The sequence below is a fragment of the Marmota monax genome, unplaced genomic scaffold, assembly GCF_021218885.2.
Source record: "Marmota monax isolate L192 unplaced genomic scaffold, Marmota_monax_Labrador192_F-V1.1 WCK01_AAM20220418_F8-fsc00229, whole genome shotgun sequence".
Classification (NCBI taxonomy): Eukaryota; Metazoa; Chordata; class Mammalia; order Rodentia; family Sciuridae; genus Marmota; species Marmota monax.
Window position 1 is genome coordinate 1208245 of NW_026693707.1, and position 17659 is coordinate 1225903.

At 40.8% G+C, this 17659-nt stretch overlaps 1 protein-coding gene across 4 annotated transcripts in view; it reads left to right on the forward strand.

The window, feature by feature from the left end:
- The window catches only part of Sgcd (sarcoglycan delta), a 954199-nt gene that overhangs the window by 551757 nt on the left and 384783 nt on the right, over positions 1–17659 (forward strand). Inside the window, exon 1 of one of the 4 annotated variants that reach the window (XM_046459942.2) lies at positions 4354–4770. The exons of 2 other annotated variants lie outside the window; for them this stretch is intronic. Coding sequence is in view for 1 of the 2 variants with exons in the window: in XM_046459941.2 (XP_046315897.1) it covers positions 6883–6888 (6 nt within the window). In the remaining variant the exon portion in view is untranslated. Of the gene's footprint in view, positions 1–4353; positions 4771–6741; positions 6889–17659 lie in introns of those variants that run through there. One more of the 4 variants, XM_046459941.2, reaches the window with a different exon arrangement.

Below are 17659 nucleotides of genomic sequence, written 5' to 3' on the forward strand. Positions count from 1 at the left end.
CAAAAATACAAACCATGTAATATGTCCATAGTCAGTGCCAGTCCGTGGGTCTACAGAACATGGAGTTATTATTCGAGGGTTCAGGGCTCAGGGAGATGTGAATCCTATAGGAAGTGATGATGGCAAACAAGTTTGAAGGCTGAGTTGGGGTTAAGTAGATGAAAACAAGAGACTAGGGTACTTTCTAGAAACAAGTAAAAATCTTCTAGAAGGGAAAGATAGTTACTTTCCAAGCTCCTCAAGTGGAAAGATACATGACTTGAAGAACTGGATGAAGGGAAGGGTGGGTAGCCAACATGGGTGAGGGGGTAGGCTAGGGACTGCTTCTCACCTCAGTCCTGCTGTGGGTCCTGCCTGTGCCTTTTAGACAAGTAATGGCCAGGTGTTTAAGGATTTCAGTTCACAGCACTGTAACATTAGGTCTATGTTTTATGAGATTCTGTAGTAATTTTAAATTTAGTAATTTTAAATTTGGCTCATATTAAAATTATCCAAGGAGTTCAAAGAAAAACAGTATTGCATCCTACATTCCATTAGAATGAAAATCCCTGGTGTAGGACCCTGGTTTTCATTTTCAGAGCCCCTCCATCCATGAGATTCTAACATAGAGCCAGTCTTGAGAACCACAGCTGTCAATGATGCAGAAGGTGTACCTTAATGCACTGGGCCCAGATGATTTGAATGTTATCATGGATTGCATTAATAGAAATGTAGTTTCTGAATAAGAGAAGAGGGTGCTTTTCCCCTGCATCAGACCCAACACACCTGAAATATCTGTCAGCTTCTCAGCACTAAAGGAAGAAATCAACCAAACTGAACTATTCCCAGAGGAAAGCGAACCAAATGACCAGTACAGTCTCAACCATAACAGTGAGAAATGATCCAATAGTGCCAGAAATTTAAAGTATCATCAAAATAATTCTTTTAAAAGGATGATTTCAGAATCTCTGTTTTTTAAGAAAGTCAAAGCTGTAATTTATTCAGGGTAAATACGTCAACTTACCAAATTCCAGTTCTCAGCATTGGAAAATAGAAGAAAATAATACAGATGAATATCTTTGGCCCCGTGGAGCTTATATTCAAGAGAATAATGAAGCTTCCTGGTTCATGTGATTGTCAAGATCAGAATTTTTAGCTGACTATGTGATTAGCAGACATAGAACTTGTATGTATTATAGCATGGCATATTCCCATTATAATTTTAGAACATTAAAAGAAGTCTCTGAAAAATAAAGAGAACTTCATTTAGGGGAGAACTTCAGCAGGGTTGGTGCATGTAGAGGGGATTTAAGAACATACTAGTAAGGAAGAAAAGTCGTGACAGGAGGGACCTTGAGGGGCGAGCTCTAGAATCCTTTGCAAAACTGAGATCCACGTGCTGGAGCATTAAATACTGACAGCACTTGCATAGCTTGAGCACATACTGTATGCATGCTCCCTGGTGCATTATCTCACAATAGTTAACACTCAGAGATGAAGAGAAAATTCAAATCTTAACTTGTGCAAATATAAAATGAAATATGTCAAAATATATTTTTAAAAAAAATCGGACTCATTCATTAATGAGAGAGTTGGTGTGATGGCAAGACTAGTTCCAAGGCTCTGAGGATCTCAGTATGCATAAAGAAATGTTAGGGTGAGATTGCTAGATTTGACACAAAAGTAGGATTGTCCTATAGGATTGCACACAATCACATTTGAGGTTATTATTTTTTTTTAGTGTATTGGAATTATTTGTATCTTTAGTAGACAAAATATCTCCCAGTTACCATGTAACTTCACTAAGCCTGGGAACTTTTTTTCAATAGCAAACAGCAAGTTCAACAAAACACATTCTCTTAGGATACTAAATTGTCTGTTAAACAATTCCACATATGATGTTGAAAGAACATGACTGACTACCTTTTGGCCTTATTTGCAAGTATGAAATAATATTTTTAAAAATCAGATGAACCAAGGAATTGTTCTGGATTTTCCAACTAACTCCAATGAAGCTGGATGCCATACAGAGCTGCCTGTCTCCAGTCACTCACACTGAAGTGGAACACTTAGCAAGACTTTGGGGAGACAATGGGACAGGGTCTTCTGGATCACACCACTGTTGTTCTTATGTATAAACCAAAGCTTGTTTTTTTTCCAGTGATTTGCTTATTTGATTATGCAGACATTTGTAAACCACTTGAAATTAAGAACTTCTTGAACTACTTCTTTCGGGTTCCTGAAGGAAGCTGGGCACAGCAAATGATTGATGTGTTCTGAGTGGTTCCATAACCACTTTGGCTCCAAGACAAAGGCGGTGGAACCCCACTGGGAGAAATCCGATTCTTTAGAATTTACGGCAGCTTTTTTCTCAGAAGGAATTCTTTCCCAACTTTTCCATTTTATTTTGCTGCTCCTGTTGTTCGTTTAGGATGTTGCCATTTCTGAACATAGTTAATGGTCTTCTATTTTTGGAATGTCACGCGAAGTCCAGCTTGCTGTCAGTGGCACTTTGCTCAGCCTCACGTAACTGACTGCAGATTCAATGGCACTATTTCCCTTTCCTATGAGTTAATCTTGAGGAAAGACTTCAGAGTTATGTTTAGGGAATAAATGAAAAGTGGCTCAGTGGCTGGTTTAATGCTCCAATAAAGCTTTAGGACAATGTTCTGTGTCGAAGGTGAGAAGCCTCTGCTATATAAAGGTAAGGTGGCAGGAAACTTAACTTGTTTATTCCAGAACTCAGACTAGATGTGAAAGCACAATTTTGCACTGAAGTAATAGGAGGTCTAAGTTTTGCTCCACTAAAAAAAATAATAAAAAATAACTAAACTAAAATTTACTTTTAGTCTTTGTCATAAACACTTTATGTGGATTAGCTCATTGAATCCTCAACAGCTCTATAATGTAGATTTGACTTTTGTTCCCATTTCACAGTGAAAAATCCTGGGTCTAGACGGCTTAAGCAAGCTGATTGGGGTTGGTAACTCAAAAGAGGCGAGCCCAGATTTGACCCAAGCCATCTGAGGGTTAGCCTGCACTACTGAAGCTGGATTATGCCACCCTCCCATATTATGCTGAAATAGAGAAAGCACACAGAACAGGAGACAACCACCTTTCCTAGCCTCAGCTCTGGCATTAACTGTCTTTGCAATTCTGGATGATTTATCTCATCTTTCTGGGCTTCTGTATCCCTGTGTAAAATGAAGGTTAGAAACAATTTGATTGGATGGTCTCTGGGGTTCCTTCCAACTCTAAAGTTCTCTGATTCTATAATTGCATCATGACCTTAGATACACACATGCACCCTACCCCCCAACACACACATACACACATGGGCACACATTTGTGTGCACATACTCACATTACTTCCCAGGGCCAAACCTAATCTTGCTGAAAGTCCCCAGTGCAATTTGATGCTAAGCCCAGAACCCACAGAATCCTATTATTTACAACAGCCCCTTAGGAACTCACAACACTTTAAAAATCCAGCAAGCCAGTTCTTTAAAAAAAAAAAAAAAAAAAAAAAAAAAAAAAAAACTGCTAAAGAGAGTGTTTTTTGGAAGTAAAATGTTAATACCAAAAAAGAAAGAGAGAAAACTCGAAATAATTGCTGCTCTCTCTTTAAATGGTCTCTTCTACCATGTTACCTTGACAACTTAGCTTTGGTTCTTTAGATATGGGGTTTTCAGTGTGGGAGAAGAGGGGTGTCCTCCTTCTGTGTTCCTGTGTCTTGAGATTTCCTCTTGTATTATGGAAAGAAAAAAATGTCAAAGGCAGACCACAACATCTAGAGAAGGTACACAGGACATCTTACAGGAGTGTCAGCCAGAAATAATCACAGGTGCACAGAATTAGGATGCATTCTGATTCAAGGTACATTATTCTCTGGTTCCTGTTTCCCATCACCATAACACACCGTTGCAATCGCCTGTAAAATGTTACATTTTTGGATGAGCACAGTTATAGAACAACAAAAGTGCCTGAAAAAAAATAATTGCATTATTTTTAGTTGCTGCAGTGATAGATGAACGTATCAGGTTGAGGGGACCACTCTCAAGAACTGAGCCAATCTGGAAACGCTAAAAATATTGTTACCCCTCCAGCAATTGAAAATTTGAGCAAAGACTTAGGAAGCAGCAGGTAGAGAGATCAAATTAGAATTCATATCTCTCAGCTGTAATAGGTTCGTTATCAAGACTGGCAAGCACTCAGGGGGCTAACAGAGGTCAGCTGGGGACTCCACGTGGAAGGAGCAAGCTAAAAAGGGGCAGTGTGGAGCGGAAGAAAGGCAGGACTTATCTTCATCATCAAGCACCATGGAGCAGAGCCCGTGTGCAGAATGGCTAAAAAATCAGAATTGGTTCTAGAAGCAGTTTTCTTCTCTGTGAGTGTGAGCTCCAGCAGAGGCCATGAGCACTGTGGCAAGAGCCAGCCTGTGCCTGACACATGTGTTTCCCATTGATAGCTGGAGACAGCCCAGTAGCCTGTGAGTCGGCCTGACAAAGCCGGATTGAAGTACAGACAGAGTACGGTTTCAAAGCAGTCAGAAAAAGAACGAGAATGCTGTTCAGGAAATTCTTCAGGCATGGGCAGGGACTTGGCCGCTGTTCTGCAGTTGGAAAATCTGACTGGGGCCGCTTGTGAAGACAGGCAGGGCCTGCTCACACTCAGCGGACTGAGTGACCGCCTCCTTCCCAGCAGCTCAGGCTGGGACACACACACACACACACCCCCGGAACCCGGACAAGGGCGATTTCCATCGGCAGCTTTGTGAAACAGACAAGAGAGGTAGGGTCCTGCTCAGCTCCTGCGTTTCTAGCCTCCCTTCACTTGCTAAGCCCTCTGCCTGCTGTTTGCAGAAGCTCTTGAGTGTCGCTTGCGTGTGTGTTAATTAACAAGTCATAACTCGATCCCTTGAGCTTTTGGTATGGAGTTCTAATCTTTGCTTTCCCCAGCCTCTTTCAAAGAGGCACTTTTGAAAGTTGTTGGGATTTAGCTGGTAACGCTGTTGTGTGAAGGAAAGCATGTGAATTCCTTGTATGTCACCCTGCTCCAACCATCTGTAACTTTTTCTTTCTGCCTGGAAGGACAGTTCATTGGCAGGAAAGATAATTTTAAATGAAATTGTCTTGTGTTCTTTGCCTCACAGGAGTTTTAAGAGGGGCGTTTCTAGCAGAAAATGGCTCTCTTTTTTTTTGGAGGGAATCGGTTTGAAGTTTGTATTTTGGATCACACTTTCAGAGTGTAGGAGCAGATATGTGTGCATGAGTTCCTGGCTTCTTTTATTTGTTTGGGATTTTGACTGTCATTATATCAGAGTTGACTGTCAGTGATATAATTGCCTACAAATAAGCTGGATTGTGATTTTGTTTCTGTAATCATTTCCAGTTTTTTCTCAGTGGAAGAAGTAACTTAAGAGTTTTACTCTCAAAAAATAATTCTGTATTTTATAAAGGATTACAAAACCATAACAGAACAATAGTTGACTCAAAGTCATTGTTAAAATTCACACCATATGTCTCCACCTTTTAATAATCAATTAATCTGATTTTACACCTAAGTGAATATAGTGCTTAAAAACAATCAAATGCTAAATAATTTTCAACAGATCAGGGAATCTGTTTTCCCCTTCAATTTTGGATCTTCCTTACATATATGTAATATAGGGTTTTCCTCTGATAGGAAAAGTATTACTTTTTCCATGTTAAATATTTAGCCTCAACTTACGAGAAATACACAAAAAATTGACAACAGCCAACATATAAACAGTACAATTACGTTTAAAAGACTGATTCTGCTCAGCTAAAGCTGGATTGAACCTCATTACTGCTTTATGATTATTGGCTGAGCAATCTGTGGCCACGGTGGTGTTTTCCAAAGGGGGCTTGGCCAAGAGTCTGCTCCAGCAAAGAGGTGAATGGATGAATTCTTGAACATTTCGTGAATAGCTAAAGAGTTAGACCTTATAGCATGGATTTCTATGAAAACGAGTGTGAGTTCACATTAGTATTCTGAAATCTCTAAACAAGTAGCTCACAGTAGACATTCACCCCTCGGTGAATGAATGATAAAGGCTGGGGTTTCTCAGTCCTTACTCTGCGTGGAACTAGGGTGCGTAGGAAGAAGTTTCTCCTCTTGGTAGAAGATGAGGATGATTAGGCAGCAATTTTATTTTCTCTACAGTCTTGGAGGATGGAATTAGGATAGGACTGGCAGTAGGATTTCTTATTCAAAGAGAGTGTTTTCTTCGGTAACCTTGTCTTTGGGTGGGGTGCAGTGAGGTGGGGAGGGCCGGGTGTGGAAACTGCAGGGCTCCCTCCAAGGAAGGGAGGGCAGTTAGAAGTCTGTGACTGCTTTATTCTAATGCCAAGACAGATAAGGGTTGCCATGAACCACAGCCAAGCGCACTGCCAATGCGATGGAGACTCCAATGAGCTCAAATGTCATAGCCTCTAAATTTAGTGTGCATCAAGTGCTCATCAGAAAGAGGCGTGAACTAGCAACCCCAGGTTACAAGCTGATGAAGAACAGTGACAAAAACTTGGAAGAAACTCTATAATTTTTCCCTTTTAGAAATAAAGGAGGGGACCAGGGCCAGAGGTGTAGCTCAGTGGTAGAACGCTTGCCTAGCATGTGAAGGCCCTGGGTTCAATCCCAAGAACCCAGCGAAGGGGAGGGGAGAATCAAGTTCCCTTGACATTTGAAAGGAAAAGAAGGAAAGAGGAGAAAGAGCAGAGGAAAGAAGAAATACAGGGCAGAGGTGGAGGCAGGCAGTAAGGAGAGGCTGCCTACGCCACAAACTGGGTATTGAGCGTGGACAGAGGAGACCCTCGTGAGGAGCAGAGGCTGCCTGTTAGAAAGAGTGCAGACTCCCAGACACTGGTCTGTTGGGCTTGGAGCATGCAGGTAAACCGTGGCCTCAGTGCATAGGATTGTTTTACTCCCTTCAAAATAGGAAGCCTTGTGGTCAGCCTGCCCTGCTGTGCCTTCTGGAAGTAATCAGAAGGCACATTTTTATAAGAATAGCATCACCCAAGGGCTCAGATTTCCTCAGCAGGGCGGGAATGGGCACTTAAGGCCTTATTTTTAACCGGGATTTGTTCCTTGTGGAGACATTCTTGCAGGGGGCGTTGAATGACAGGACCAGGTGGAGATGAGTGAGTGACTGTGGGGAGCCAAGCTAGTTCTAGGCCTGCTGTGGTCCCTTTATGAAGACAAACTTGTGGAATAGAATGTAGTGCTTTATTCTCATGAAGAAATCTCTTTAATTGTAATTTTTAATTGTATTTTTTTTTAAAAAATCACCAAGGGCATGTGCCACATTTTTGGTTATATTTGGGGTCTCTAAAGAAATGACCAATAGGATAGATATGGATATAAGAGGAGATTTATTATGGGAATTGGCTCACATCAGTATGGAGGCCAGAAAGTCCCACCATATTGATCTGCAAGCTGGAAACCAAGGAAAACCAGGGTGTACTTCAGTCTGAGTCCCAAGGCCTGGACACCATAAGAGCTGATGGCGTAATTCCCATTTGGAGACCTAAGGCCTGAGGAAGCAGGGGGGTTGGAGTGGGGACGGAAAGCACCGATTTAAGTCAGGCCCAAAGCCAGGAAATCGAAAGTCTGAGGGTAGGAGAAGATGCACTTTACGAGGCGCTGTTTCTGGCCAGATGTGGTTTTATAGAAGAATTTCTACAGGAATCCAGGAGGGAATGGCTTTGGGAAGATCCCTCTCTGGGTGTCTGCTGTAGCCCAGCCACTTTTGTCTTATATATTGGGAGTTTTGCAAGGTATTTCGTATGAAGAGAGAGTTTTAATATTTTATCAGTAAAGATTGCATTTGACTGCAAGCTATTCACACATGACTCCAAGAAGTGTAAACATAAAAGGACTTATTTTTTGTGCCTATGGATAGAGATCAGCCTTTCACAGTCCAGGACACTGGCAGCAGCTGAGCCTTGTCTTAGGGGATCAGAACATCCTCTGCTCTATCATCTTCAGTAGTAGAGCTCAACTCCTGTTCTTCTCTGCAGGTATTACCTTCAAGCCAGGGCAAAAGAGGCAGGACATGAAGGGGAAAGCTATTCTTTCTCTTAACCTTGACTCCTTTAATCACAAAGGATACTCCTTTCCTTTTAGACCAGTCTTCATGGCTCAGCCCACACAGGCAGTATGGGGTCCTGTAGACCCTGGTTTCAGGGTGTTATATTACCATGACTGGTTAAAGTCAATCCTATTTCAACCTCTAAGTCTGGAGTAGGAACCCACAAATTTGGGTCAAAGGCTTTTTCCCCCCTAATAATGAGCATCATTGTTCTATTAGCAGTTGAGATAGGGGAAGACGTATGGCAGGTATCGATGGGTAGTGTCAGCTACAAATACCTTTTTAAAAAAATATTTTTTTTAGTTGTACATAGGTACAATATCTTTATTTTGCTTATTTATGTTTATGTGGTGCTGAGGATTGAACCCAGTGCCTCACATGTGCAAGGCGAGCACTCTACCACCAAGCCACAACCCCAGCCCATACAAATACTTAAAAATGTTTACAAAAGTTCATTTGCAAATCCATTTGAAAAACTCCTCTCATATTTCATTTCTTCCATCATAAAGAAGTAGTGTCATTTGCCTAAGGAGCATGGGCAGTCCAGGACAAGGCAGGTCCAGGGAAGAGTAGGCGTTTTGTGTGTTGGTTCAGTGACCTCAGCTGAGTGAGACTTTGGAGGCTGTGCTAGAGAAAGTGACATTGTAGTGGAGACTTAGTATTAGAAGTCCCCTCAGAAGCCACCTGGTTTCATAATTTCTCAAAATCCCATAACCTGATTAGAGATCAGAGTTGGAGAATTCCTGTATTTTTTAAAGCTTCCCCCACTGATTCTGTTGAAGCCAAGCAGATACTGGTCCACAGAGCCAGGTCTGATAAATGTGGCTGTGGGTGGATTCCTCATCTCCTTATGGGATCCCTGTGTGACAGATGCCAGGCAGATGTGACGGTGATGCCTTCAATGATGTCCTGTCTCTGCACGTTGGGGGAGCCAGGGGTGTCCCTTCCCCCCTCAGACCTTGTCAGATTCAGTCAAATATGCCTTTCTTTACTTCGCAAGAACCACGCTTGTCATTGCCTCTTGGGTCACATCTGAGGATGGCAATGGTACTCTGTACAAAAGTGGGCTTGGGAGATAGAGTAAATGGAGAAGTGGTCAGAAATGTTGGGATAGATGCTAGCTCCATGGCTCTTTAGGTCTCAGTTTTGTAAGAGTATTGGGTGCCTTTTAGGTGTTTTCTCTTTTTTTTCTTTATAATTTTTTATTTGTTTTAATTAGTTATACATGACAGTGGGATGCATTTATGCACCTTGATATACGTAAGTGGGGTAGAATTTCTCATTTTTCTGATTGTACAAGTTGTAGGATCACATCGGCCGTGCAGTCATTATATGCACACAAAGGTGATAATGTCTGATTCAAATATTATTCTTCCTATCCCCATACTCCCTGCCTCCTTTCACTCCCCTCTACCTAATTTAAAGAAACTCTATTCTATAGTGCCACCCCTTCCAATTGTGAATTAGCATTCGCATATCAGAGGGAATATTTGGCCTTTGAGTTTTGAGATTGGCTTATTTTGTTTAGCAAAAGTATGGAGTTGGAGAATATCATACTTATAGATGTTTTAAAATGAAGCTTTTGATTTATTTTTATCTATTTTAATTTTTGTAATAATTTTAACAGTTTTAGGTTTATAATGAAACAATACAAAGGGATCTGGTATACCCCACACCTGATTACCTTGGTAGTGGACTATTAGTACAGTTCACTTCTTACAATTAATGAACTATTTATGATCCACTTTATTAGCTGAAGTTCATACATTGTTTGAATTTCTTTATATTTCATCTAACATCCTTTCTAAGTTCCAGGATCCTATCCAGGATAACACATTGCAGTTTATTGTCTTAGGCTCCTCTTGGCTATGACAGTTTTACAGACTTTCCTTGTGTTTGATAACCTTGATGGTTTTGAAGAGTCCTTATTTATCAGATGTTTTCTGCATGACTAGACTGGGAATTTTATTTATTCATATTTTTTCAAATTTTTCATTTTATATTTAATTAGTTATATGTGACAGTAGAATGCACTTATGCACTTTGATATATCATACATACATGGAATATAATCATTTTCCTGAGTGTACATGTTGTAGAATCATACTAGTCACGGGGTCCCATATGTATATAAAGTAATAATGTCCGTTTTGTTATACTATCCCTCCTATTCCCACACCTCTTCCCCTGCCTTACCTTCACTTCCCTCTACCTAATCTAAGGTAATTCCATTCTTCTCTAGTGCCCCCCCCACATACACCCTTATTGTGAATTAGCATCCACATATTAGAGAGAACATTGGCTTATTTTGCTTAACATGATACAACTTGAATTCCAGCACCCACCTCTGCATCCTTCCTGGACTCTCCTGTTGCTTTCCTCTGAAACCCAACAGCTAACCTCACCCTGACAAAATTATGGTCCCCAGAACTCAATTCCAATTATCTTAGAATTTGTATCTTGCATGAGCGGGACGTAGGTATCCTGAAAAGGAAGAGGGTAACTGTAAGGGAGAAGTACAACCAAAAAGAAGGGTGGCCAGTGGGTGATCTTAGAATATTATCACTCTTTTGCTCTGAGTTTAGGCTCACAGGTGGACACTGTGGAGATCTGGGTGACCTCAGGCAAATTTCATCACCTCCATGGTCCTAATTTCCTATAAGATCCCCTTCATATTGTATTGTGAGATTGTGTGCATAATGCTCTTAGAAAGGTACCCTATACTTAAAAAAGAACCTAAATATTTAGATATCCACATAGTTCATGTTAACTGAGATAGTACAAGGCAAACGGAATAGGGGCATCAGAGAGTATGAAGAGCCAAAGCAGGCAGCAAAAAAAAAAAAAAGAATGTTGCATATTGAATTGCTCAGGTTGCTTTATTTTTTTGAGTGCTGCAAAAAAAATTTCTCTACCAATTCTGATGTCCCCTTTTTCTTTTCACCTATGCTGCCACACAGAAAGGTGACTGTCTTCATCATTGTTTCAAATTCCTGTTGCAGAGTGTGAACTGCCTCATATAAAGGAAATCATGTAAGCTGTGGCCCCTGACCTGCCTCTCAGACAGGTCTGCAGGACTGGGGAGGAACGGGTCACCATGGTTCTCCAAGTGTATAAATCCTGTAAGATTGGTTTGGTCGAGGATCTTTGCTGGTGGTTATACTAATGGAGCTCAGGGTGTGTAGGTGGATGTGAATGTAGTTGCTTTATTCTTCTTTTTTAACCGATCAAGTAGTGGCACCTATTAAAGTGAGCAGAATTCCCTGATAATAAATAAATAAATAAGATAAAAAACCTGTGTTGCCAGGGATTAGAAACTCCCTTCTTATTCAGACTGCTTTCCCTTGCCAGAGTGATAGAATCAGACTCTCTTGTGAGCACCCTGACTTCCAAATGATACATTCAAAATGCCTGCAGCCCCTGCTGTTACTTGCCAGGGTTGAAATCTTCAGCCACTGAAACTGCTTTCATTGAGCTCAGAGTAAATAAATAGCAGGGCTCCCTCCCTTCTGCAAGAAGATCATTCCACAACATCCTGCTGCACTCACTCTGATTGGGGTTGGGATGCTGGGCAAGGTGTATGTAATGAAAGAAGATGGCTCAAGGGCAGAGACAGCTGGGGGGCAGAGCCAGGCTGTTTTGTTCCAGTTCTTGCCTATGGTGGCTTTATTTCTACTCTCTCTGTGATCTTTCTAGTTCTTTTCCTCTGTTTACTTATTCTGGTCCATTTATCCACTGGGAGTTTCTTTCCTCTCTCTTGTTCAGTATGTGCTTACTAGAGTTGTTATCTGCTTTCCTCCAGGGGTTGGAGTTGGTGATAGACCAGAGTCTGCACAGCACTAATTTTTTTTTTTTTTTTTTATCATGTCATGATAGACATTAACTTGTAAAGCTGGCTGTGTCCTTCAAAGATCTGTGCTTTCACTTCTGTGTCTGACTAAGCTGCTCCTGATGTTTCCCAGGTGACGAAACATCAGGTCACAAACTAGCAACTCAAAGGCTGGCCTAACGGTGCATTTTGGTTCACAAAGTGTGTGTGTGCATGCATGTGTGTGTGTGTGTGTGTGTGTGTTTGATTTAGTTACAAAGCATTAAAATGCCCTAAGATATCCTGCAAAAATCTACGTCTGCATTTTCTGGAAAAGCTAAAGACAGGCACCGTGCTCTGATTTCTCATGGTGCAGTGGCTGAGGATTTGGACAACTCTTGTTTCTTTGAGTGGCATATGTCCCCTCATTCACTGATCCCACCTTCCTGATCTCTAGGCATTCAACTTTGTCAACTCTGTTTTGCTTGATAGTTTCTCAGTGGAATCACAAAAGGTAATGATTTTGAGAGAATTTCCTTGGTCCTCCCTGGGGTGGTACATATAGTACCATTCTAGATGCACAGGAGAGAAGTTGTGGCATAATTGAGACCTGGCTGAATTCTCTCAGAGAACATTGATGGGATGGGCTAAGCATCCCTGGGAGGGGCACAGAAGGACAACATGGCGGCTGAGAGTGTGGGTCTCAAAGTTAGATGTATCTGGAAATGACCACCTCAGATGATTGTAACTAGGGTTAAAAGTTTAACTGTGGTAGAAATCACAACAGTCACTGGCTCTGGGAGTGGGAACTGCTTAAGAAAGGGCATATGAGAACTTTCTATGGTGAGAGAAATGTTCCCTACTTTCTTTGAATATTGTTTACAAAGAAATACAGATTTGTAAAACACACTGAGCTGTAAAGTTAATATCTATGTGTATGTCCCTGGAGGTCAATTATAACTTGATAGACATATCCATCCATATCTCAAAGCAGGCAAAGTGCTTATCAAAGTGCATAATAACTGTTAGCTGTTCTCATGCTTGTTTCTGGAAATTTTTATTTAAAAAGGAAGATAAAATGTCTAAAAATGGGATGAGTGTTTCCTTTTTGACCACAGATTTCATTCCCAGCATCTAAAAGTATAGGTAAACAGCTAAAGACTCAATGCCAAACAATTGTCAAGGGAGAATCTATTGGATCAATGGTAATTTTATGGAGCTATTGAATCACTGTAGAAGAATGTGCCTAATTTGCTGTAGCTGTTTTTCATGATGCTGTAAAAATTCATGGGTTTTGGAGACATATCAAACAGGGTTTATTTCCTGAGAGTAAAATACCTATACTTAAACTAACATGCACCCTGACTGAATTACAATAGTTTCTCAGTAATTATTCAATAATCTATCTTAAAATTAATATCCATGTTGAAAAATTCTGGCTAAAACAATTATAAAAATATGTCTTTAATTAGTAATTGTGCTGTTCTGGCTAATGATTCTCATATATCTGGGAGCATTTCCCATGAGAATTAAGAGAACCACTTTTTTGGCCAGGTATTCTGGATTCAGATTCCTGTAATGCCTTTAAAAAGCCAAGATACATATGTGTGAGTATGTGTATGTATATATGTATATATGTATGTGTATATATATACATATATATATACATATATATACACATACATATATACATATATACATACACATACACACACACACACACACACATCTTTGAGTATTTGTTCAAAAGGCATGGGTATAGTAGTTGATAAAAGTAATGTGAAACCATCAAATGAAAGTCAAAGTGCAGAAGGCTGAACCTGGAATTTCTGAGAGACATACTAATTTTCAGATGAGCCAAATGTGGTTTTGTCAGTAAGTTGCTCTGTGGCCTTGATTAAGTCACTTCACCTCCTTGAACCTCATTTTCTCATCTGTTTAACAAGGATTTTGACATTTTCTTCAAGTCTGTGTTTCATTTTATGATTCTAAGTGTTTGAGTTATGTTCGTTATTATTTTATTAACTACCTCGATCCCCAAGTCACAGGAGAGTTGTGGCAGCTCCTCTGTGATTGTCATTATCTGGTTCTGGTCAGAACCCTCTATGGGGACTTGGAAGCACTGGCCTTGTACAATACAGGGCAGAAGCCTTGCTGAAAGGAGTCAGAGATATGTTCACAAGGGGCCAGAGCAGCATCTTTTGCATGTGAAAATGACGTTATTAAATCTGTGGTCGAGCATATCAAAGTGTTATTCCTGTTCAAGTGTGCAGTTCACACATCCATTTCTGGTCCTTATCTTGCCCGTCAAGGAACAGGTACAGAATTACATCTCTGAGTTTTATATAGAGCCAACTCTTCAACACATGAGATTCTTTCAAGTCTTTGCTCAAATGTTACTATTTCATGAAGACAACCCCCCTTCCTTTTTTTATCTTGTGTCTTTTTTCCCAAAGCCCTCTTCCCCTGTCATAAATATAATATATCTTACTCATTTTCATGTTTGTTACCTGCCTCTATCACTGACCTCTGCCATGAAATCAAGGGTCTTCATCTTTGCTTTTTTATGTATCCCAGTTTTCAGGATCAATGCCATGGGATCACCTGAAAGAAATACCTACTGGCAGGTGCTGGTAGCATTTATGCCCATTTAAATGTCTCCTTCACTAAACACACCTCCACGGGAATTCTAAATACCTTGCATTGCATCCGATTCAGGAAATGCTAGGTCTTCGCTTTACTCTCCGTATGTAACGGTAAGAAAATCAGGCCTGGATTTGGGTTCAAACCCTGGCTGACTTCCTTGCTACGAGTTCTTGAGAATATTCCTGTATTCCTCGGAACCACTGTTTCCTCATTCATGAAACAGTTTTAACACTATTGATTTCCTAGAGTATTATCAGAAAAGGATTCATTCATAGATCTGATAATACCTGATACAAGTATGTATGTGGCTCACAAATATATATCTGTCTAAAACTACTTCAGTAGCATGCCAGGTTTCTGCAGGTCCAGGATGGCAAGAATCAATGTTCATAATGATACCAGACTATCTTCCAGTTCATCAGAGATAAGAATTTTAAACTTAAATACAAGGTACATGTTCATAATACTGATAGATTGAAGACTTACACATTTGTGCCTGAAGACCCAGCCCTCTATCCACTGGTTTCCAGACTCATTTCTAAGTGCCTTTGCAACCCTGTCCTCTCTTGGGTCTTGTATGCATTTGAAATTTAGTAGAACTGTCTATCTGGCTGCCTTGCTCACACTCCACTCCTTTGCCCTGTGAGCCTTCCTTCCCATCTGGCTGTTTATTCCAGAGCCCTGGCATCCTCCTTCACTCCTGTTCTTTTCTCACACACAGTGAATGCTATTGATTGTACTTGCCCAATAGATTCCATTTATAGCAACTCTTCACTTTCTCACCCATCTCTATGCAGGTTTGGGCCATGGTCTCCTCGGCCTACTCTCTCGACTTCCATTCTTGTGCCCCACAGCCTGTCCACTAGAGAACATCCAGAGTGGTCCTAAAGTAGAAATGTGATCATCTCTGCCTCCTGCCTCAGGTCCTCAATGGTTACTTTCACAGTCAGAATCATAGCTAAGGTTTTTACTTTGGCTTATAAGACTCTGCACATACATCCCATCCTATCTGTACCAGGGCTTATTTTCAAACTCTTTCATCTAGTTACATCACTTGACACACATGCCAAGCAAGCCCTCACCCCAGGGCCTTGGCACTTGCTGGTCCTGTTTCCTTTTCCTGGAAGCCTTCCCAAGGTGTCTTCATGCTTTACTCTCTCACTCATTCATGTGTTGTTTTTTTTTTCCCTTGAACCTCCCATTACAGAGAGACTGTTCTCTGACAGGAGTGCCCCAACATAAACAGCTCCCCAAGTTTGTCTCCAACTGCTTCAGTTTCTTCTTCACAAGACAACTTTGCAAGAATAAGTGCAAGAAGTTACCTGTTGATTGATTTATCTGCTTATTATTTCCTCCATTAATGCATCCCAGAGGAGGAGTGGCCAGTATTCTGACTGCCAAAGGTCTAGTGTGAACACCTGGGAGGCCCTGGCAAGAGTTATTGGTTTCAATACTCATGGGTGACAGTAAACTTCTGAGGGGAGCCACAGTGTTCATCTCTAAGGAGTCCATTGTTACGTGCCTTATATCCATATGATTTTTTAAAAAATAGTAATTTTTTAAATTAGTTATACATAATAGTAGAAAGCATTTATGTACTTTGATATATTACACATAGATAGGATATAATTTCTCATTTTTTCTAATTGTACATGTTGTAGAATCACATTGGTCATGCAGTCCTATACATACATAAAGTAAGAATGTCTGTTTCATCCTACTATCTTCCTATCCATGTGATTTTAAATAGTCTAGCTGTTTAAAAATTAATTTTATACATCTTTGTGGAACTATCACTTACCAATTTTAAGTGGACTGAATTAGGTTTAGAACAGTTTGTTAAAAATAAAAACAAACGTCCCTCTCCCTCTCCCTCTCCCTCTCCCTCTCCCTCTCCCTCTCCCTCTCCCTCTCCCTCTCCCTCTCCCTCTCCCTCTCCCTCTCCCTCTCCCTCTCCCATACACACACACACACACACACTCACACACACACACACACACACATATTTTGTCACATGTAGATAATAGAAATTGACATGGTTTGAACACACATATGTTGCTGGAATCCTAGGCCAGAAACCTTACTCTCTGGCTCCCAACAGACCAGGTTTGTACACCTGCTGTCTGGAGAGCCCAATCAGAGAGAGACAATGGGAGGTGAAGCAGAAAGGAACTAATTATTCTGAGTGGGCCCAAAGAGAAGAAACAGGGGCCCAGCATCCTGAGCACCTTCGGGATTATACAGGGGAAGGCCAAAGGTGGTGAGGAGTAGGCAGTGTGTGTTGTCAGTCACTCCTGGTCAAACTGAGAGCTGGTTGGTCACTATTGGCACATCCTGCTGGCTCTGGAGAAAGGGCTCTTGCATGGTGGGGTGGTGATTGGATTTCCACGGAGAGATGATTTCTCCAGCTTGGGGGAGGGGGCAGCCTGGATTCTAGTCATGGTGTCGTTGCTCCTGCTTTGGGGGCAGCCTCAGTTCCCATCACAGGGAGATCTGCTTCCAAGACTTGTTCTTCATGAAATCTTACACACCTTAGTCACTCCTTCTTGGTGTCCTCAGTCTTGAAGGAGACAGGAGAGGCTAGGTAAATTCAGGGTTAGTCATCCTCATGTTACCAATTCTTGTACAGACGTTCCTTAAATACTTAACCTGTTTACATGCAGAGTTGGGTAGGAATCTGACTCAGAGTTTAAGGAGGCAAAGGAAACAGCTGCAGGCCCAAGTAGAGTCGGTCCAGTTTTTGCAAAAGCCGTTTTTACATTTCTGTTATATGTGTGTTGAACATTTGTACAAGAACTTTTAAAAACCCGGTAAAAGTGGTTGCCTTTATAGAGGATGAAGTTGCAATGAGAATCTTCTTAACTGTTATGTTCTTTCAAATAATGTGCTTGTCTAATTTTCAGTAAAAGTGGCTCAGTAGTTAATGCACTTGAATTCTTATAAAGTTTGAATATGGAATAACTTTTAAATTAATCCAAATATTCAAAAAGTGAATACAATTCATAGGCTATAAAAAGTCATTTACTTTTCTGGATAAATTTATAAGGAAAAATGTATTCTATCAGAACTAAAAACAATGGGTTTGTTACAATTTTCTAAATTGTGCAAGACCTTAG